This window comes from Podarcis liolepis, assembly GCF_965112155.1.
Source record: "Podarcis liolepis genome assembly, chromosome: 2".
NCBI lineage: Eukaryota > Metazoa > Chordata > Lepidosauria > Squamata > Lacertidae > Podarcis > Podarcis liolepis.
Genome location: NC_139555.1, coordinates 117,918,042 through 117,939,019, shown reverse-complemented (window position 1 = coordinate 117,939,019; position 20,978 = coordinate 117,918,042). Strand labels below are relative to the sequence as shown.

Here is a 20,978-nt window from a genome sequence, read left to right as displayed (position 1 = left end):
GGTACCTCTGGATGCGAACGGGATCCGTTCCGGAGCCCCATTCACATCCTGGGTAGAACGTAACCCACGACTGTGCATCTGAGCATGTACGGGTCATATTTTGCCTCTTCCGCACATGCGCGTGACGTCATTTTGAGCGTCTGCGCATGCAAGAACGGCAAAACCCGGAAGTAATGCATTCCATTACTTCCGGGTTGCTAGGGAGCGTAACCTGAAAACACTCAACCTGAAGCATATTTAACCCGAGGTATGACTATATCTGGCTTCGGGGAGGGCAGAGCAAGGGCTCTGGTTTGGTGCTAGAGCCCTGACACTGCATTCTCTTTTTCAATTTTTTTTAATGTGCTTTTTTCCATTACAAGTTTTCATATTCCATTCAATTTACTCACACAATCATAGTCATCAACTTCCCTCCCCCCCTTCCATGGTTCTAGATATCTACGCATTACAACTGCATATTCCAATGGCTCTATTGCAGGGTTTGGATTAGATGGCCCTCAGATCCCCTTCCAACTCTACAATTATTTTGATTCTACAATTCAGCCTCTCCCCACTCTTTTCTTCACACATCCGCTTAGGAAAGTACATGTCTGGGCAGTTTTCCCCTTATCCCACTCCTTTCCAAGGGAAAAAACTGCACTTTAGAGATAGGTTGGATTAAAGGCCAAACTGGGGGAAATCTGAATTGCTGCTTGCTCCTGTAACTGAGCACAATAGAGCCATTTTGGGGGATTCAAGTGTAAGTGTGGATAAACCCTTAGACCCGTATCTTCCCTCTCTTGCTTCTCACCCGCATTCACCCGTTACATGAGTCAGATGCAGCTTCTCTTCCGTGATGAGCTCCCAAAGCGACCTGCAGTGCGGGAAATGCTTCTACCAGAGAGCCTGTTGCATTGTGGGACTTCCCACGCCTAGCGGTCTTTCTTATCCAGACCCAAAGCCTTCTGGGGGATGTAGTATCTTCCAGTGCTTCTCAAACTTTCCCCTCCCTGGTTTTTTTGGGACTACAATTCCCACCATCCCTGACCACTGGACCTGCTAGCTAGGGATTATGGGAGTTGTAGTCTAACAGCACCTGGACTCAAGTTTGATATACGGTACAATACAATATAAGGAGAGTCCAACTAGACTTACGAAATAACTTTCTGATAAAAAGAGCTGTTCAACTGTGGGAATGGTCTCCTTTGGGAGGTTGCATAATCTCCTTCCTTGGAAGTTTTTAAGCAGAAGTTTGAGAAAAAATGCTTCGTGATGAGACCCAGGTAAGCTGCTGTTTATGAGGATCTAGAAAAGTGCTTTTTTAAAAACTACTTAAAACTGTACTGTTGAAAAACAATTCAAATCACCATAGCACTGGGCAACAAAAAGGAACCAAACCTCTCCAGGATAAAATAAAACACAACAATAAATTGTGTAGATAGGTGGTGTGAGTGGGTGTCTGTGTGTGGGATGAGGCTCAAGTACAAAACGTGTGTTCCGTGTTCAAATTAAGGCTTAAAACAGGAGGGCAAAGCTGTGACCACAACTTTGCTCCTGGCATCATCTGCTCACAGAGGAAGAGAAAGGGGAAGACAGGGTTTGTTTCTGAACCCGGCACTGTAGAAACCTCAGAACAAAGGAACATAGGAATCTGCCTTATCCCGATTCACACATTTGTGTCACTTGAAACCAGATCACATGAAAATTGCTGGTGGCCTTGGTGGACCACTTAATGCCTTGTCCATCTGTTGTAGCAACTGTAATGCACTGTGGTAGATGCTGCATGTTAGTTTAATTGCATTTTTTATTTCTTCTTCTATTTCTTCTATTGAATCTTATTTCTCATATTACATTTTATTGGTAATGCAATTGGAATTCCATGGCACAAGGAAAGACAAAGTAAGAAACAAAAGAAGAACTAGCTTCAGGAGGATGGAGGAAGGGCTCTAGTATGATGCCAGAGCCCTGGCACTGCATTCTCATTCTCTCTCTCTTTCCATTACAAGTTTTCATGTTCCGTTCAATTTGCTCACACAGTCATAGTCACTGACTTCCCATCCCCCCTTTTCATGGTTCTAGATATTAACGCATTACAACTGCATATTCTTATTACTCCATAATTTCCCCTCTCCCTCCGCATTACATCTTCATATACTTTAAACTGCTGAATTTACTCCAACCCTGCTTAACCTGTTTGGCACGATTTTTCAGATATTCTGCAAACATTTTTCACTCCTCCTTAAATACTTCACCTTCCTGGTCTCTTCTTCTATAATTCATATTTGCTAATTCCACACGTTCCATCAATTTCATTTGCCATTCCTCCTTCGTTGGCGTTGTTCCCTCTGTCCATTTCCGAGCATATATCATTTGGGCTGCTGTGATTGCATCAAGTAACAAATCATTTTGATCTGTGAGGACATCCTAATATTCCTAATAAGGAGATTTCTGGTCTTTTTATATAAGTCCTTTAAAACACCCCCTCCATTTCATTATATATCATCTATATTGTTATAGGTCATCTCCCATAAATCCTTTGCTGATTTACATGTCCACCACATATGATGAAATGTACCCTCCATTTCTTGATACACCAGAAATACAATTTAAATCAATATTTCATACAAACCACCACAAACCAGTTTGGGAACCCTTGTACTAGAGTTTGGGGTCCGCCCGCAAAAATGGGCCTGTTTAAACAATATGCTCCTGAAGATCAATGGTGCTGTGATTTTCAAGTACAGTGGTGCCTCGCAAGACAAAATGATTTCGTTCCGTGAGTTTTGTCGTCTTGCGATTTTTTTCGTTTTGCAAAGCACGGTGTCGGGAAAGTTTTGGAAAAGCTTCAAAAATCACCAAAGTCTTCAAAAACCTCAAAAAAGGCTACCACACCACGTGTTATGAGTTGCTCCTCGAAGTCAAGTCGCAACTGTATTAACGGTGTTAAGAAAAAGGAAACAAACTTGCAAGACGTTTCCGTCTTGCGAAGCAAGCCCATAGGGAAAATCGTCTTGCGAAGCAGCTCAAAAAACAAAAAACCCTTTCGTTTTGCGAGTTTTCCGTCTTGCGAGGCATTCGTCTTGCGAGGGACCACTGTACTAAACTAAACTTGGTCACATGCATTATGGGCTTAAGACTGGAGGGCAAAGCGGAAGTCATAGAATCATAGAGTTGGAAGAGACCACAAGGGCCACTGAGTCCAACCCCCTGCCAAGCAGGAAACACCAGTCAGTCTGGTCAGAAATGTTTCCTCCTGGCATTATCTGTTGGGGGAGAGAGACAGAGAGAAGAGAAAGCAGGGTTTACTCCTGAACTTGGTGCAAAAGGAACCTCAGCAATACAGTCTGAACGGAGGCCAGGATTTGTTATCTGAAATAAGCTTTCTTCCTCGGGTGACAATAAAACGTTCTTGTTAAGCAGGGATGTTTTGCTTGGCGTCTGGGCAGCTGGTGAAAGAACTGAGGATTATTTATTGAGGTTTTAAATAATTTATAATGGCTCCTTTTCCTGATTTTATTCTCTTGTGCTGTATTCCACTTGAAGATGAGTGCCTTTTCCATAATTAAATTCTGGACATTTCCTTGAAGCTCATTTGAGATAATTTATTAAGGAACAAAATGCCATCGCACCAACCGGCTGTTAGAACAAACCAACCCAAAACTAAACATCACACACAAACAAACACAGGGCTGAGCGGAATACATCTTCAATTTATTACGGTGTCACTCACCCAGGCTTTCCCACAGTAGGGTAGGCATGTGTGTGTGTGTGTGTGTGTGAGAGAGAGAGAGAGAGAGAGAGAGAGAGAGAGAGAGAGAGAGGATGGTGTAAGCCAGAGGTCAGCAACCTAAGGCCCATGGGTTCCAGCCCATGAGCTTCCTAGAACCGGCCCACGGCCATTCCATGGATTGGCACGGGGATTCCATGCTTTATTCCATGCTTCCCCCCCCCCACGGCACCATTTTTTCTCTCGCTGCAGGGACTGACTTCTGGGTTGGAAGAGTGCCGGAAATAGCATGTGAGCATGCACACGGGTGTTCGTCCTGGAAGTGCACCAGAAAAAGCGTGTGTGCACGCGTATGGGAGTGCCTGCACACTCTATTTCCGGTGCACTTCCGGGACAGAGGAACGCCCATGCGTATACGCACATGCTATTTCCAGCGCTCTTCTGACCTGGAAGAGAACCGGAAATAGCTTGAATGTACGCATGAGCACTCTCTGGCCCACCGAGAGGTCTGCTGGGGAGTGGACCAGCCCCGCCTCAAAAAACGTTGCTGACCCCTGGTGTAAGCAGATGTCACCTGATGGAACAGCTTTTAGTTTTTGTAAGAATTGGAATATCTGTTCTCAGTGCTTTTTTTCTTTAAAAAAATGTATAGGAGTACTCTCATTTTGACTCAGGAAAACCACGATTTTATAGTTCAAATCGGGGGAAATGAATACAGTAAATGGGCAAAAGTACAAAGATTCACAAAAAGTTTAGGGGTATGCATACCCCTGCGTCCCCCCCGAGAAAAAGGACTGTGTGTTCTTATCCAGAACCAAAGAACAACGCCGATTCAAAGGCAGAATTCAGAAGCACGGTACAGCTAATGAGGAAAAACAATGATATAGTGAGAAAATCAGGACAACACGAATACAACAATCTGGGACAGGCTTCCCCCAACATTGAAAGAGGCAGGCCTAATCTGAGAAAGTTACTGGATGCCTTTAAGGGCTTCTCCAGATGTCCTTAAAGGACCTTCATGAGAAAGGACCTTTAGCTACAAAGGCCTTGTCCCTCCTCTGTTTCTGCTTGTCTAAGGAAAAGTTTGGATGAAGGCAGGAGGGAGAGGACCTCAACACCTGCGAATTAGGTGAAAAGGGAGGCATGGGGAATAACCGTTTTAAGCAAGCTGCTAGTTTCTGACCACAATTGTATATTTTCATGCATTGCAGTTGGAACTGTCTGCTTTGTGGCTTTTTGCGGCCCTGGTTTTGACAGCATTTTAAAATGCCGGCTGGTTTGCTTTTGATCCGCAGGGGAGACCCTCTGCCTGATTGATCACGTCCCTCCAACATAATCACCTTCCTTCGATCAACATGGGCTCTTGAACTTAACCCTAACCACAGCGTGGACTCGTTTCCTTCCGCAAATGTATTGGGGGAGAGGGGAGCGGACACAACCTGCTTTCAGTACTGCTCGCACCTGAAAAAGGGCAAACTGCTTTGCTCCCATTTTGCACAGGCACCCAGAGCTTCCTGCTGAAATCCGGTAACTGTCAGGTGAGTGGTTGTCCTGCGTTGGTTCACCATAATGCAAAAGCTTGTGTCCCCAACCCCACACCAAGGTATCTGGTTGGCCACTGTGAAAACAGGATGCTGGACTAGATTTTGTGCAAATAAAAGATAACGGAAGAGGAGATTGTGGGAGAGATACCTGATGTGAGGGAGGGGGATGACAACAGCAGAAATACGTCTATACTTTACACATCCAACCTGCAAATGTCTACGTCCTAAGTGACATTCTACACTTATTTTCAGCTGCTTTTGGTTTTAATGTGAAAAGGAGTTCTGTCCCATGGGGAGGAATCCAAGGTGACATATAGCTCGAAGGGCCAGAGGGCCCCGAACTCAGCAGGGATAGCTCACTGTGTTTTGAAGTAAATTCACGTTCCCATCTAAGAAATGGAGGAGGGATGTCTATGACGTCCGGAGGCCAAAGTTACTTCACGGCACCACTGAGGAAAATCTGCCCCTTGTTCCAAGCTGCTTCAGAAAGGGCCCTTTTCTGTGTGGATTCTCCGATGTGTAAGAATGTTCTCCCAACCAACCAAGAGGATTTGAATGGCGACTGTCATCACCTCAATGCCTCAATTTCAGGAGTAGACAGCAGGCCTGGTTTGATCCAGCAAGACTCTGTTTCTCTCTTCTGTATTTATCCTTATATTTGGTAAGCCCCAAATTACAGCAGAAACCTTCTCCAACATCGGTCTCGAATGATTCTGAAACGTGATGCATTTTGCCCAAAACTTATTACACTTTGGGAGCAGGCTTTTGTTTTTTTTTTCAAAAAGAGGAAACATTCATAAGGTGTGAAGCCCTGCGTGGGTTTTCTGATGATGCATGAGCTTATCTTTCTGGGGGAAGGTTTTTTGGCACTCTGAGCATTCGTGCGGTTTTGATTCCGCATGGGTTCTCTGGTGTCTTACCAGCTTCTCCTTCTGGAAGAAGCTTTTCCCACACTCAGAACACGCGAATGGCTTCTCCCCCGTGTGGATCCGCTGGTGCCGGATCAACTGGGCACTCTGGCAGAAGCTTTTCCCGCACTCGGGGCACCCGTAAGGCTTCTCTCCTGTGTGCATCCGCAGGTGAATGTCAAGGTATGACTTCCTGCTGAAGTTTTTCCCGCACTGAAGGCACTCGTAAGGCTTCTCTCCCGTGTGCATCCTCTGGTGCCGGATCAGCTGACCTCTCTGGCAGAAACATTTCCCACACTGTAGGCAAGCGTAGGGCTTCTCTCCCGTGTGGATTCTCTGGTGTCGGATCAGCTGCCCGCTCTGGCAGAAGCTCTTCCCGCACTGCGGACACTCGTAAGGCTTCTCGCCCGTGTGGATTCTCTGGTGGGTGACGAGCGAGGACTTGTTGCTGAAGCTCTTCGCACAGTGCAGACACTCGTACGGCTTCTCGCCCGTGTGGATTCTCTGGTGGGTGATAAGATGCGACCGCGTGCTGAAGCTCTTCCCGCACTGCGGGCACTCGTAAGGCCTCTCCCCCAAGTGGATTCTCTGGTGTGCAAGAAGGTTCTCCCTCTGGCAGAAGCTCTTCCCGCACTCAAGGCACTCGTAGGGCCTCTCGGCCGTGTGGATCATCTGGTGCACGATGAGCCCCGATTGGTGCTCGAACGCCTGCCCGCATTTGCGGCACATGTGGCACTCCTCTCCTGCGCAGATCGCGCCGGCGTTATCAGCCACGGCGGTTTCCACCTCCTGAATGGAGATGCCCCACATCTTCACGGCCCGCTGCCACTGCTGCCTGTCGGACTTGTAGCCCTGATCGAAGGCTTCGGACTTCACAGAAACGTCCCTGAGGGAAACCCCCGGGAACCTCCCATCAGAACTGTCTGACCTAGGGCCTTCTTGATGCGTCCCGCCCATCTCGCTCTCACTGGCAGTGCCGTCGCCTGAAGAGATTAGAGAGACAAGAAAACACAGGTCGAGATATCACTCCATCTGATAGGAGAGGAGGAAAACAGAAGGTACCATGGAGGCAGAACAATGGACTCCATCCTACCACTCCAAAACAAAGGTGGCAAGAGTTTTGAGGTGATAGGATGAAGACCATTGCGTCTGACTGGAATATTTCTTCTCAAACTCTGAGGTTTGGGTTGTGAGTGTTGCTGCTTTTTAAGACAAAACAGCACCATTTACACACAAGATATTAGGCTCAGGGGAACTGCAAGGTTTAGTGAGGTGTAGACACACAGAGAGAAATAATAATAATTTATTTATACCCCACCCATCTGGCTGAGTTTCCCCAGCCACGCTGGGCGGCTCCCAATCGAGTGTTAAAAACAATACAGCATTAAATATTAAAAACTTCCCTAAACAGGGTTGCCTTCAGATGTCTTTTAAAGATAAGATAGCTACTTATTTCCTTCACATCTGAAGGGAGGGTGTTCCACAGGGCAGGTGCCACTACCGAGAAGGCCCTCTGTCTGGTTCCCTGTAACCTCACTTCTCGCAATGAGGGAACTGCCAGAAGGCCCTCGGCGCTGGATCTCAGTGTCCAGGCAGAACGATGGAGGTGGAGACGCTCCTTCAGGTATACTGGACCGAGGCCGTTTAGGGCTTTAAAGGTCAGCACCAACACTTTGAATTGTGCTCGGAAACACACTGGGAGAAAAACAACCCAGAGGAGGCCCTAGCCCAACAAACATCCCCTGAGCTGTGGCACTCCTTCCTTTTGAAAACTTACTTTCACAGTACTCAGCTGCCAGGAAAATGTCACCCTGAGATCCCCCTGGGAAAACGTGGGGCGTGTCTTCCATATGTGGGATCCCTTCTCCCGGAGGAGGTTCTTCTTTGATCTCATTTGCAGCTGTGACGCAGGGAAAGAGAAAGACCAGGAGGGAAATAGGAGTCCCTCTTTCAGAAAAGGGCTCTAGACTGCGCACAACCTATACTGTAGTGGAAACACCAGAAAATATATTGTAACCCTGGTTGGGTCTAGAGACATCAAAGAAGCGTTTCGGTTAAACATATTATAAACTCACACAGGTTGGGAAAGTCGGGACTCCACAAAGTCATCTGGTGTCATAGTGTTATACTGCATATACAACACATATAAAAGGCATTTTTCTTTACCAATTCAGCTGAGTCCCCAGTGTTTCCCAAACATGGATCTCCTGTTGTTTTGGACTACAACTCCCATCATCCCTAGCTAGCAGGTTCCGTGGTCAGCGGTGATGGGAATTGTAGTCCAAAAACAACAGGAGATCCACATTTGGGAAACACTGTTGTAACCTGGGGAGGTTTCAGTGGCCTGGCACAACTGTTTCTGAAGGCAACCCTATTTAGGGAAGTTTTTAACGTCTGATGTTTTATGATGTTTTTAATATTCTGTTGGGAGACGCCCAGAGTGGCTGAGGAAGCCCAGCCAGATGGGGTATAAATGATAAATTGTGATGTTGATGATGTCCACCATTGTGTGTGGCCTTTCACAGAAGCAGGCCTTCACTGCTCTCCTAAGTCTGGCAGTGGTTAATGCTGAATTGTGTTGAACTCTCTGCTTTCCAAGCCTCAATTCCTAATTCATGGGATTGTTCCCTGTACTGCAGGGAGGATCCCAATATCCTGTTTGCCTGCCAGCCCAGATCATGAGATCCCTGGTGCCCAGTGCAGGTAATTTAGCAATTGCACTTCATGGATATAAGTCCTAGCATTTGACCTAGAGAGCTAAGCTTTGGATGTTGGCCGGAAGGCTGCCATCGGATTTTCTGCGACCCGTTGGCCAGCTGGAGGTCTCTCTGTCTCTTTGCAGCTGAAGGGAGGTGTCGCCATCGGCTTGCTTGGTACGTTGATACTCTTGCAAATGATTTGGCTGCTGTTTAATAAATCTTAAGACTTCTTCACCACTTACATCACGCATTTACTTCTGAACCCTTGGGGGGGAAAGAAACCCCTTGCCTTTGGCAAGACCTTCAAAGCACATTATTTCCCTCAAAATGTGAGGGGTCAATAGAAGAAGAAGAAGAAGAAGAAGAAGAAGAAGAAGAAGAAGAAGAAGAAGAAGAAGAGGAGGAGGAGGAGGAGGAGTAGTTTGGCTTTGATATCCCGCTTTATCCCTACCCGAAGGAGTCTCAAAGCGGCTAACGTTCTCCTTTCCCTTCCTCCCCCACAACAAACACTCTGTGAGGTGAGTGGGGCTGAGAGACTTCAGAGAAGTGTGACTGGCCCAAGGTCACCCAGCAGCTGCATGTGGAGGAGATGCGAACCCTTTCCCCCAGATTACGAGACTACCGCCCTCAACCACTACACCACACTGGCTCCTAGCAGTACCCAGAATTCTTCAAAAGAAATAATGTGCTTCTAATATGCTTTAAAAGGACCAGCTCTGAGGGCCTTCTGGCGGCTCCCTCACTGCAAGAAGTGAGGTTACAGGGAACCAGGCAGAGGGCCTTCTCGGTGGTGGCACCTGCCCTGTGGGACGCCCTCCCATCAGATGTCAAGGAAATAAGCAACTATCTGACTTTTAAAAGGCATCTGAAGGCAGCCCTGTTTAGGAAAGTTTTTAATGTTTAATGCTGTATTGTGGTTTTAATATTTGGTTGGAAGCCGCCCAGAGTGGCTAGGGAAACCCAGCCAGATGGGTGGAGTATAAATAATAAGTTGTTGTTGTTATTATTATTATTATTATTATTATTATTATTATTATTATTATTATTATTATTATTATTATTAGTATTATTACCCCTCCAGACACTGCTGAACTGCAACTCCCATCAGCCCCAGTAAGCATGCTGAATGGCTGAGGTTGATGGGAGTTGTAGTTCAGCAACCTCTGAAAAGCCAAAGGTTTCCCTGGTCCAGTCCTCTTGTCAAAGCCATCCAGAGTCAGTGGCCATCATTGCCTCTTGTGGGAACAAATTGTTCCCTTTTGTATTATTATTATTCATTATTATCATTATTTATTATTATGCATACACAGCCCAGGTTCAAATGTAAAAACAATGAGTCTTGAGGGGATCATCTTCCTGCACTCTTTAGTACAGTGGTACCTCGGGTTACATACGCTTCAGGTTACAGACTCCACTAACCCAGAAATATTGCTTCGGGTTAAGAACTTTGCTCCAGGACAAGAACAGAAATCGTGCTCCGGCAGCGCAGCAGCAGCAGCAGGAGGCCCCATTAGCTAAAGTGGTGCTTCAGGTTAAGAACAGTTTCAGGTTAAGAACGGACCTCCGGAACAAATTAAGTATGTAACCTGAGGTACCACTGTATATGCATTTTTTTGTACACCTTACTTGGTCGGAGAACTCCACTGCAAAATTTGGGGAGCTGCAAATTTAGAAGGATATCTGTGTTTCAGTTTATGTATTGCTTCAGAAAGTACGAGAGAATATAATTTCTCCCTCATCCCTAGCTCTGTCACTGAACTACAGGGGATTCCTCAAAGGCCTAGGAACATGGGAAGATACCCTATGTGGATTAGACCATTTGGCCATCCAGTTCTTACTGCCAACTGTACTGCAATCCAGTGTCGCAGGCAGAGGCCTTTTTCTAGTCCTGCTCTGTGGAATACTTTGAGGGAGATGGACCTGCGGTACTCTGTATGCTTATCGTCACGGAGCTATGTCTCACTCACAGAACCAAAAGGGTACAGTCACTCCAGTCACCTGGGCAGGAGTCCCAGACAACTCCACAGGCTCCATTTGTTGCACTGAAAGATGTGCTTGAATTGTTTTGGTGATGGCAGATACAGTTCAGAGTGAGAACATCACTTCCAAAATCAGCCAAAACAATTTTTGAACTCTTTGGAATTATCAAATAACTCCTCAAACTGTTTGGGTGTGCCTTTGAAATATAAATATTATTTCGATTTACCGTATTTTTCGCTCTATAGGACGCACTTTTCCCCCTTCAAAAATGAAGGGGAAATGTGTGTGCGTCCTATGGAGCGAAGACGCCATAGCCCCACGACCCTCTCCCGGCTGGAGAGGTGACGCGCGGCTATGGCAGGAGCCTCTTTAGCCGCGCGTCACCTCTCCAGCCAGGAGAGCGCACACGGGGCTAAAGCAGCCCCCCGCGACCCTCTCCCGGCTGGAGAAGTGACGCGTGACTATGGCAGCAGCCTCTCTGCTGCGCCTTTCCGCTGCTCCCTGACCTGCTCTTTGGGGCTGGTGGTGGGCTTCCCCCCGCCAGCCCCAAAGAGCAGGTCGAAAGGAACCTGAAGCCTGGAGAGCAAGAGGGGTCGGTGTGCACCGACCCCTCTCGCTCTCCAGGCTTCCAAGGTAGCTGCCTGAATGCACCTTAAATGGCACCTTGTTTTAGAGCGGGAAAACAAGAGGGGGAAAATTCTCCCTCTCTCTGCGCAGCGCCTCCTGCTGCTTCGCTGAAGGGGCGCTGGGCAGAGAGGGGGAGAATTATTTTTCTTGTTCTCCCCCCTCTAAAACAAGGTGCGTCCTATTGTCCGGTGCGTCCTATGGTGCGAAAAATACGGTATATATAGTGCACATGAGAATAAATTTTGACAACCTCACCAGCCCTTAAATGTAAAGGGACCCCTGACCATTAGGTCCAGTCATGCTCGACTCTGGGGTTGCGGTGCTCATCTTGCTTTATTGGCCGAGGGAGCCGCTGTACAGCTTCTGGGTCATGTGGCCAGCATGACTAAGCCACTTCTGGTGAACCAGAGCAGCGCACGGAAACGCCGTTTACCTTCCCGCCGGAGCGGTACCTATTGCACTTTGATGTGCTTTTGAACTGCTAGGTTGGCAGGAACAGGGACTGAGCAACGGGAGCTCACCCTGTCGCGGGGATTCGAACTGCCGACCTTTTGATCAGCAAGCCCTAGGCTCTGTGGTTTAGACCACAGAGGGGATTATAGATTTTTAAGGCATGAATGGTCCCATCACACAGGTGAGCAGTTACCTGCAAAACCTCCTTTTCCTGTTTCCTCAGAGTCTTGAGTGAATAAATCTTCCTTTCCTTCCGGCCAGGGAACGGCGTCTGGTTTGGGAATCAAAAGTCCTTTACAGAAGGGAAGAAAACACAGGAAGTTAAGGAGTGATTTCTGTCATCTCAAGTCATCTAAGCTAGAAAAACGTGTCCCTGACCTGATACTTTTCTATCTACGGGGAAATATTTCCCTGTTTTTTAAAAAGATGAAGGAACACTTAAAAACATGCCATTGCAGAGCTGCAATTCCCAGAGTAGCTTAACAACCAGTCCCTCTCTACCAGGGAATTCTGGGACTTGTAGCTCTGTGAGGGGAATAATAATTTTATTATTTATATGCAGCTCATCTGACTATATACCAAAACCCTCCAACGGTCTCCTATCTTTCAGTATATGTTGGAGGACAGAGTGGAAAGCTGAGCAGAAGGGGAAATCAAATGAGAGAAAAAAGGGTGCAGCCGGCCAGAATTCCAAACTGAAGTCTACTCTGCTGCAACATTTCATCGCAGGTTCCACTTGTAAGCTAAGAAACGGAAGGGACATACAGTCGTACCTTGGTTTTCAAACAGCTTACTTCTCGAGCGTTTTGGCTCCCAAACGCTGCAAACCTGGAAGTGAGAGTTCCGGTTTGCGAACTATTTTTAGAAGCCGGACGTCCGACAGGGCTTCCGCGGCTTCCAATTGGCTGCAGGAGCTTCCTGCAGCCAATCAAAAGCCGCGCTTTGTTTCCAAACGTTTTGGAAGTCGAACGGACATTCCGGAACGGATTCCGTTCGACTTCCAATGTACGACTGTACTAGAGTCAATTGTATTTTTAAAGAGGAGACTATCCCTCATAAATGGTCGTGGTTGACAAAGCTGCTCTTTCCCTCCCCCTTGCTCCCTTCAGGCTACTTCAGAGGAGATTCTTACCCAATGAGGCCATATTCCCATAATTCTCCAACGTGACCTCCTTGTACAGAACTCTTTGGTCCGGATCCAGCAAGGCCCATTCTTCCTCTGCAAAGTAAACCGCCACCTCCTCAAAAGCCAATGGTCCCTGAAATAAGGAAAATGTTGCTTCCTCAACGCTTGCTGTCTATATTATTATTTATTGCCTTTATATCCCCCCCAGGAGCTCAAGTGGATGTAATTGGTTCACACACACCCCCAGCTCATCTCCTGTTGTTATCATATAATTATGGAGTTGGAAGGGGGTCCCAAGGGTCATCTAGTCCATCCCCCGGCAATAGAGGGGGGTCATCACCTCAACAACCCTGTAAGGTGGGTTAGGCTAAGAGACCGTGACAGGCCCAAGGTCGCCCAGTGAGGTTCATGGCTGGGATTACCCAGATTCTAGTCCGTCACTCTAACCCAGGGGTCAGCAAACATTTTCAGCCATTGTCCCTCAGACCTTGTGGGGGGCCAGACTATACTTTGAAAGGAAAAAAATGAACGAATTCCTATGCCCCACAAATAACCTGGAGATGCATTTTAAATACAGTGGCACTTCGGGTTACAGACGCTTCAGGTTACAGACTCCGCTAACCCAGAAATAGTACCTCGGGTTAAGAACTTTGCTTCAGGATGAGAACAGAAATCGTGTGGCGGTGGCAGTGGGAGGCCCCATTAGCTAAAGTCGTACCTCAGGTTAAGAACAGTTTCAGGTTAAGAACGGACCTCCAGAACAAATTAAGTTCTTAACCAGAGGTACCACTGTAAAAGCACACATTCTACTCGTGTAAAAACACCAGGCAGGCCCCACAAATAACCCAGAGATGCATTTTAAATACAGTGGTGCCCCGCAAGACGAATGCCTCGCAAGACGAAAAACTCGCTAGACGAAAGGGTTTTTCGTTTTTTGAGGTGCTTCGCAAGACGAATTTCCCTATGGGCTTGCTTCGCAAGACAAAACGTCTTGCGAGTTCTTGCGAGTTTGTTTCCTTTTTCTTAAAGCCGCTAAGCCGTTAATAGCCGCTAAGCCGCTAATAGCCGTGCTTCGCAAGACGAAAAAACCGCAAGACGAAGAGACTCGCGGAACGGATTAACTTCGTCTTGCGAGGCACTACTGTAAAAGGGCACATTCTACTCATGTAAAAACGCGCTGATTCCTGGACCATCCGTGGGCCGGACTTAGAAGACGATTGGGGTGGATCCGGCCCCTGGGCCTTAGTTTGCCTACCCATGCTCTAACTACTATACCACAACTATTTTTCCAGGAAGGATACAAGAATTCTCCTCGTTAGTTTACAAGATAGGTGGGGAACCTGTTTTGACCCAATGGAACAGACCCTTATTAATCTCCACCCTGCTAAATTGGCCAACTTTGACAGGAGGGTGGGGCAACCGATCTGATGTCATTGTGATGTCGGGGGGTTGACAGGTGGGTTGTCCCGCCCGCCCGCCAGTCCAAGACCCTTGGCACGGCTCCTCCCACGCTCCTGGCAGTCAGCTGGGAACTGCAGTGCCAAGGGACTTTGCCAGTCCTCTGCTGGGGCCTTCCCAGGCGCTGAGCGCAGGGTTGGAAAGAGTCAGATCCTGGGGGAACTTGGGACCCCAGCACAACAACATCCTCCCCTCCTGTGTTTCCCCGGAATTGATATTTAGAAGGATTCCTACAGTGGAGTTGTCAGGATGCTGTCAGTGGCTTCCAGCTGGTTGCCCAGGAAAGTATAAAGACGAGGAAAAGTTTCTTACCGTCCTTTTTTATTTCAATATTACAGAGAGAGGCTATAGAACCCAGCCTCTGTGATTATGGCATTGTCCTATGTGAATCTCCACACCCTCCCCGTCTCTCCCACTTCCTTTTTTTTAATTTAAATTATTTTATTGGTTTTCATATATTATTTACAATACAGATATACCAAAGCCAACACCATTTCCTCCCCATCCCCCCATACATTTACATTTCTATTTCCTCAATCCATCATATTCTTTTCTCCTTCCTCCCACTTCCCTCCTCCCCCACTCGATTTCCTCCACATTATACAATTTACAATAATCTTTGCATTCTACACCCCTCTCAAATCATCTACATATTCTTATTATCTTTCCTTACTAATTATTCTTCCATCCAGTACTTCACATTTTAATCTAGGCATATTAGCATATCTCTTTTTTTTTGAGCAATATTTTGCCATATACTCATCAAAACATTTCCACTCCTTTTTTAATTTTTGATTTGACTGATTTCTTATTATAGCAGTTAATTTTGCCAGAATTAAATATTCATGTAGTTTACAAATCCATTCCTCCTTTGTGGGTATAGTTTTTGACTTCCACCTAGAAGTCTCTCCCACTTCCTTGTTCGTCATTCTCATCATCTCCTCCATAGGTGCTGCTATGTGCCTTTCAGCTCGTTGCTCTCCTACTTCTAAGGCTCACCGGGTTCTGGGAGATGGAGGTTCTGGGATGCTTTCTAATGACACCATGTCAGGATAGGGAGGCGGTCTCCACCATTCCTCCTCTGCCCAGTCCCTGACAGGAGGCAGAGCATGGCATCAGAGTTAGTAAGACACTTTGAGATTTGTTTTACTGCAAAGTGATAAATAAATGCAATACAGGGGTACCTCTGGATGCGAACGGGATCTGTTCCAGAGCCCTGTTCACATCCTGAAGCAAACGCAATCCATGTCTGCACGTGCACGGGTCGCAATTCGCCGCTTCCACTCATGTGTGTGACATCATTTTGAGCGCATGCGCGAGCGGCGAAACCCAGAAGTAACATGCTCTGTTACTTCTGGGTTGCCGCGGAGCGCAACCCAAAAATGCTTAACCTGAAGCTACTTCAACCCGAGGTATGACTATAGAGTCATACCTTGGATCCCGAATGCCTTGGAACTCGGACGTTTTGGCTCCCAAACACTACAAAACCGGAAGTGAGTGTACTGGTTTGCAAATGTTCTTTGGAAGCCGAACGTCCGATGGGGCTTCCGGGGCTTCTGGTTAGCTGCAAGAGCTTCCTGCAGCCAATCAGAAGCTGCAATTTGGTTTCCAACTGTTTTGGAAGTCGAACGGACTTCCAGAATGGATTCCGTTTGACTTCCAAGGTACAAACCAGAAAAAAGCGTGCACATCCAACATCCGGCAAATTCTCAACCACATGGCAAACCACCTCAACTACATCTCTATTCCCTCCTCCTTGCCTTCCCTCCCCAACCTCTGCAACCCCCATGTTGAGGCCTTACCTGAGTTGGCTCCGGAGCAGGATGAAGAGATGATCCACAGGAAATCAGAGGCCGCGCCCCACTGGCTACAAGGCGGGAAGGGATGGGAGAAGCAAAATGGGAGACAGGCCACCATTACGTTTGTTTCATTTATTCAAAACATTTCTCAGGTCTCCACTCTTCTAATTCTACAATTATATTATTCTATTATTGTTTAAGGGACGCGGGTGGCGCTGTGGGTTAAACCACAGAGCCTAGGACTTGCCGATCAGAAGGTCGGCGGTTCGAATCCCCGCAACGGGGTGAGCTCCCGTTGCTCGGTCCCTGCTCCTGCCAACCTAGCAGTTCGAAAGCACAGCAAAGTGCAAGTAGATAAATAGGGACTGCTCCGGCGGGAAGGTAAACAGTGTTTTCGTGCGCTGCTCTGGTTCACCAGAAGCGGCTTAGTCATGCAGGTCACATGACCCGGAAGCTGTCTGTGGACAAACGCTGGCTCCCTTGGCCTATAGAGCGAGATGAGCGCCGGAAGCCCAGAGTCGGCCACAACTGGACCTAATGGTCAGGGGTCCCTATACCTTTACCTATTATTGTTCAACCGCTCTGCGAATTGTGGCTCTGGGAACAGAATAGGGGTCTTCCCAGGATCCTTTGGGGGAAGCCGTGATGGTATGAAGCAGCATTAAATGTAGGTTGTTTATGTTTAATGTTATACACATATACCTAGGCCTATGCCCCCTTGAATTCGTGACTGAAGGAAACAAAACCTTTGTAAACAAGCCACTTTTGTAAAGTCTCATCCATCCCATAACGCCTTACCAAGCAGACTGGCATCTTCATTCTCCTCCTCCTCCTCCTCCTTGCATAAAGTTCCTGGCTGAATACCCAAAGGTGAGAGGAGAGCCAGAGCAGTCTCCCTTTTTTCCTCCTCAGGTACCTGGAGCAACAGAGAGGACATAAGAGCATCAGAAGAGTGTTTTGGATCAGACCAGTTGGCCCATCTAGTCCAGCACTCTGTTCTTACTAGATGCCTGTGGGGAAGGACCTCCTTGTTCAGGGCAGAGTGACAAAAGTTAGAAGGAGCACCAAAAGGAAACAGTGCTATTCTAGCCAGGAGTGGGGAAGCCTTTAAGTACCTCTGGATGTTGCTGGACTACAACTCCCATCATCCCAGACCATTGACCATGCTAGCCGCAAAGGCTGATGGGAGTTGGAGTCCAGCAACACCCAGAAGGCACAGGCCTTGCTTTAGAGGAGTGGGGCAGGTTCTGTTGCCGTTGATAATAAATGGGCAGCCAGAAAATGTCATGAGTATTGAGTGAGTAGGGTCCCATTTAATGGGTTTTGATGTTTTGCTTGAATTGTTTAATTTGTCAGTTTGATGGCCTTTTGTATACCGTGGTACCTCGGGTTACAGACGCTTCAGGTTACAGACACTTCAGGTTACAGAATCCGCTAACCCAGAAATAGTACCTTGGGTTAAGAACTTTGCTTCAGGATGAGAACAGAAATCACGCTGAGTGGCAGCAGCGGGAGGCCCCATTACCTAAAGTGAAGCTTCAGGTTAAGAACAGTTTCAGGTTAAGAACAGACCTCCGGAATGAATTAAGTTCTTAACCTGAGGTACCACTGTACTGCTCTGCAAAAAAAAAGGTTTTCTAAAAAAAATAATGATAAGTGCCCCTTCGGATATTTGGTGGCCTCACCTTCTGTTCCCATCCCTGAGGCTCATCCTCTTCCTGGCTCAGCAGGAAGTCCTCTGCCAGGGCCACTGCTTCGGCACTGCTCTCTGCGCCCCCTGCCTTGACCCAGCCCTGCATTTCCTGAGGCAGGACGGCCAAGAACTGCTCCAGGACCAGCATCTCAACCATCTGCTCCTTGGTGTGCTTCTCCGGCTTCAGCCACTGACAGCACAGCTCCCGGAGCCGCCTGCAAATCTCTCGGGGTCCCTCCATCTCCCGGTAGCAGAAATGTCTGAAGCGTTTACGCTGGATTTCGGAGCTAATGTCACCCGGGACAGTTCCCCTTTCCACCTTGGCATCTTCCCTCCCTCTGGCATGTAGGCTCTTTGGGGCTTCCGCGCTGAGATCTGGCGAGATTTGGGTCAACCTCTGCGCTCTAAGACACCGGTCACTTTGGGCTCCCTCTCCAATGGAGACCTTATCGCCCCATCGAAGCTGCGGATTATGCCATCCTGCTTGAGGCAGCTGCAGGCCCCTCAAAAAGTCATGCCACTGGATTTCCCAGTGTTGGGCCAAACCTTCCTCGGGTTCCTGTTTAATCTGTAGCAGTGGTGGACCTTTGGAAAAGCCTTGGGCCATCCCAGCTTGCACAAAATGGCGGCCTTTGTCTCCTTGTTCTTCTCCAATTGAATAATCTCCTGCTTCTGCCTCTTCCAGTTTAATTCCTGCAGGCAACTCGTGAGTGAATAAAGGCTGAAATTGGAAGCCTACAGTTGCCATCCCTGACCCTCCAGACATCGAAGAGGCCTCTTTCTCTTTCGCCTCAACGGAGCTGGATCTAGATATTTGCTTCCGTGCCTCCTTACAAGAGGGAGGCTGCTTTGGCCCCGTAAAACGCAAAATCTTTAGGAAAGGCCGCAGTGCTAGATCTTTAGGGAACTTTAGAGGATAGAGACGGGTCACCCAGAAGGTGGATTCATTCTCAAGCCAGGGGACAGGCTTCTCCCTAAAGAAAAGAAGACATAAGCATATTGGATGAAGAGTTCTGCTGGATCAGACCTGTCTTGTCCACCATCTTGGAAAATGCCACCTCCCTGGCCTGGATGTAACTAGGAAGGCAGGCAGGTTGAGTCAGTCAGAGGTTGGTGGGGCAGTGCCCCATTTGCCCTAGGGCCTCAAGGACCAGCTATTAAAGGCGCAGGACCCCTGCCCTCTTTTTCATCTGACTGCCCCTCTTTAGAGGGATGTGGGTGGCGCTGTGGGTTAAACCGCAGAGCCTAAGACTTGCCAATCAGAAGGTCGGCAGCTCAAATCCCCATAATGGGGTGAGCTCCCGTTGTTGGGTCCCTGCTCCTGCCAACCTAGCAGTTCGAAAGCACGTCCAAGTGCAAGTAGATAAATAGGTACCGCTCCGGCGGGAAGGTAAACGGCGTTTCCGTGCGCTGCTCTGGTTCACCAGAAGCAGCTTAGTCATGCTGGCCACATGACCCGGAAGCTTTATGCCGGCTCCCTCAGCCAGTAAAGCGAGATGAGCGTCGCAACCCCAGAGTCGGCCATGATTGGACCTAATGGTCTGGGGTCCCTTTACCTTTACCCCTCTTTAGACAGACTTACCTTCCATCAGGAGGCATCTCCCCCCACCCTTTCTTTCATATCAGAGAATCCCAGAAAGCAAAATTGTGCAGAATTCCCTACAAGCTGCATTTGATGTTAAAATTTGAACCTGCCCTCCTCCTGGTTGCTTTAGTTAGAAGAGGCAGATGGCTAAATAAGCACATGTGGCTTATTCCATTGTGTACACATTAGAGAAGACTCTTATTTTGCTCCTGCTGAAAGGATCCAAAACCTGGGATAGCTCAGTCGGTAGAGCATGAGACCCTTAATCTCAGGGTTGTGGGTTCAAGCCCCATGTTGTGCAAAAAATTATAATCCTGCATTGCAAGGGGTTGGACAAGACAACACTTGAAGTCCCTTCTAACTTTATAATTCAGCACCCCTTACAACCATCCCTGACAACACCCCCACAAAATTGCTGCCAGAATTGTAGAAACACCATTAGGTCGCCACCACCTTCCCTCTGTCATGTTTTTGTGCAGCCTGAGAGACACAGAAATTAAGCAAAGGGACATTTTCCCCTGACACCCTCACCTAAATTTTGCCTCCTAATGTGCGTGAATATTATTGCTGCCACCTTTCCACCCCGTCTCACTCCTGTACCTATTACAGCTGCCAGAGACACCGAAAATAAACAAGGGGGACATTTGTTTCCTGACACCCCTTCCCCCAATTTTCCCACCGGAACTGCAGAATCAACATTACGTTGCCACCTTTCTTCATTTACCATGCTCCTGTGTTCATTACAGCAGCCAGAGGCACGGAAAATAAACATTTCCTCCTGACATTCACACTCCGCACAGTTGCCACCTGTGTTGTGGGAACAACACTGAGTTGCCACATTTCCTCCCTGTGCCAAGCTCCTGTGCTTTTCCCCCCAGCAGCCTGAGACAACAAGAAATAAACAAGAGAATCTCCCCTGTCTTTGTGGTCGTGGTTTGCCTGCTTTTTTGACAAAAACGACAAAAGCAAACCGTAATAATAAATCTTTGCACCCCAGTGCAGTTTCTTCCTCTCATTCTGTTTATTTCAGACGCAACTCTCCAAACGTGGGCAATAGATGCAAACAATAATATTAATAATGACTACATCCTTGCAACCTCGTGCAAGGACGGGGTGAGAGAGCATCATCCCTGCTCCTTACAGGCCCCTGTTCAGATGCTTTTTCTCCCTCTTTTTACTCCTCCATCCCTTGCAGATGAAATATTCCCTTTGTCCAAAAACAGCCACCCGCCTTCCCCCCCCTTCTTTCAACTCACCCCTCCAGCACGCCCTGCGAGCAGCACCTCTGCCCCTTCCCAAAGACCCCTGTGTGTGTCTCTGAGCCAAGGAGGCCTCTGCAACCCCAGAAGGGAGGGAGAGAAGGAGGCAGAATAAGAAGAATAGCAATAACAACAACAGGA

The 20,978-nt window shown here is 47.7% G+C and overlaps 2 protein-coding genes and 1 long non-coding RNA gene across 9 annotated transcripts in view; 1 reads left to right on the top strand and 2 right to left on the bottom strand.

Annotated features, from left to right (window-relative positions):
* Nucleotides 1-903, bottom strand: part of LOC310701194 (uncharacterized protein) — a 14,864-nt gene extending 13,961 nt beyond the window's left edge. For 4 of the 6 annotated variants that reach the window (XR_014522943.1, XM_083491677.1, XM_083491675.1 and 1 more), the window contains exon 1: nucleotides 791-903. The gene's annotated coding sequence lies outside the window, so the exon portion shown is untranslated. The remainder of the gene's footprint in view (nucleotides 1-790) is intronic. The other 2 variants (XM_083491676.1, XM_083491678.1) reach the window with 1 other exon arrangement.
* On the top strand, nucleotides 904-6,025 carry LOC310702246. Its single transcript, XR_014523398.1, has 2 exons — nucleotides 904-1,262; nucleotides 5,503-6,025. It is a non-coding gene; the product is annotated as an uncharacterized lncRNA (long non-coding RNA).
* Nucleotides 3,567-20,978, bottom strand: LOC310701188 (uncharacterized protein). 2 transcript variants are annotated; one of them, XM_083491648.1, is made up of 8 exons: nucleotides 20,835-20,978; nucleotides 17,986-18,967; nucleotides 17,099-17,216; nucleotides 16,304-16,368; nucleotides 13,050-13,176; nucleotides 12,111-12,209; nucleotides 7,936-8,058; nucleotides 3,567-7,141 (listed from the first exon to the last, which is right to left on the bottom strand). In XM_083491648.1, the coding sequence occupies exons 2-8, from the start codon at nucleotides 18,757-18,759 to the stop codon at nucleotides 6,045-6,047; spliced, it is 2,403 nt and encodes an 800-aa protein (XP_083347774.1). In that variant the 5' UTR covers nucleotides 18,760-18,967; nucleotides 20,835-20,978; the 3' UTR covers nucleotides 3,567-6,044. The 2 variants fall into 2 exon arrangements, with proteins under 2 accessions (XP_083347774.1, XP_083347775.1); XM_083491649.1 differs by lacking the exon at nucleotides 7,936-8,058 and having other exon boundaries at nucleotides 20,835-20,955.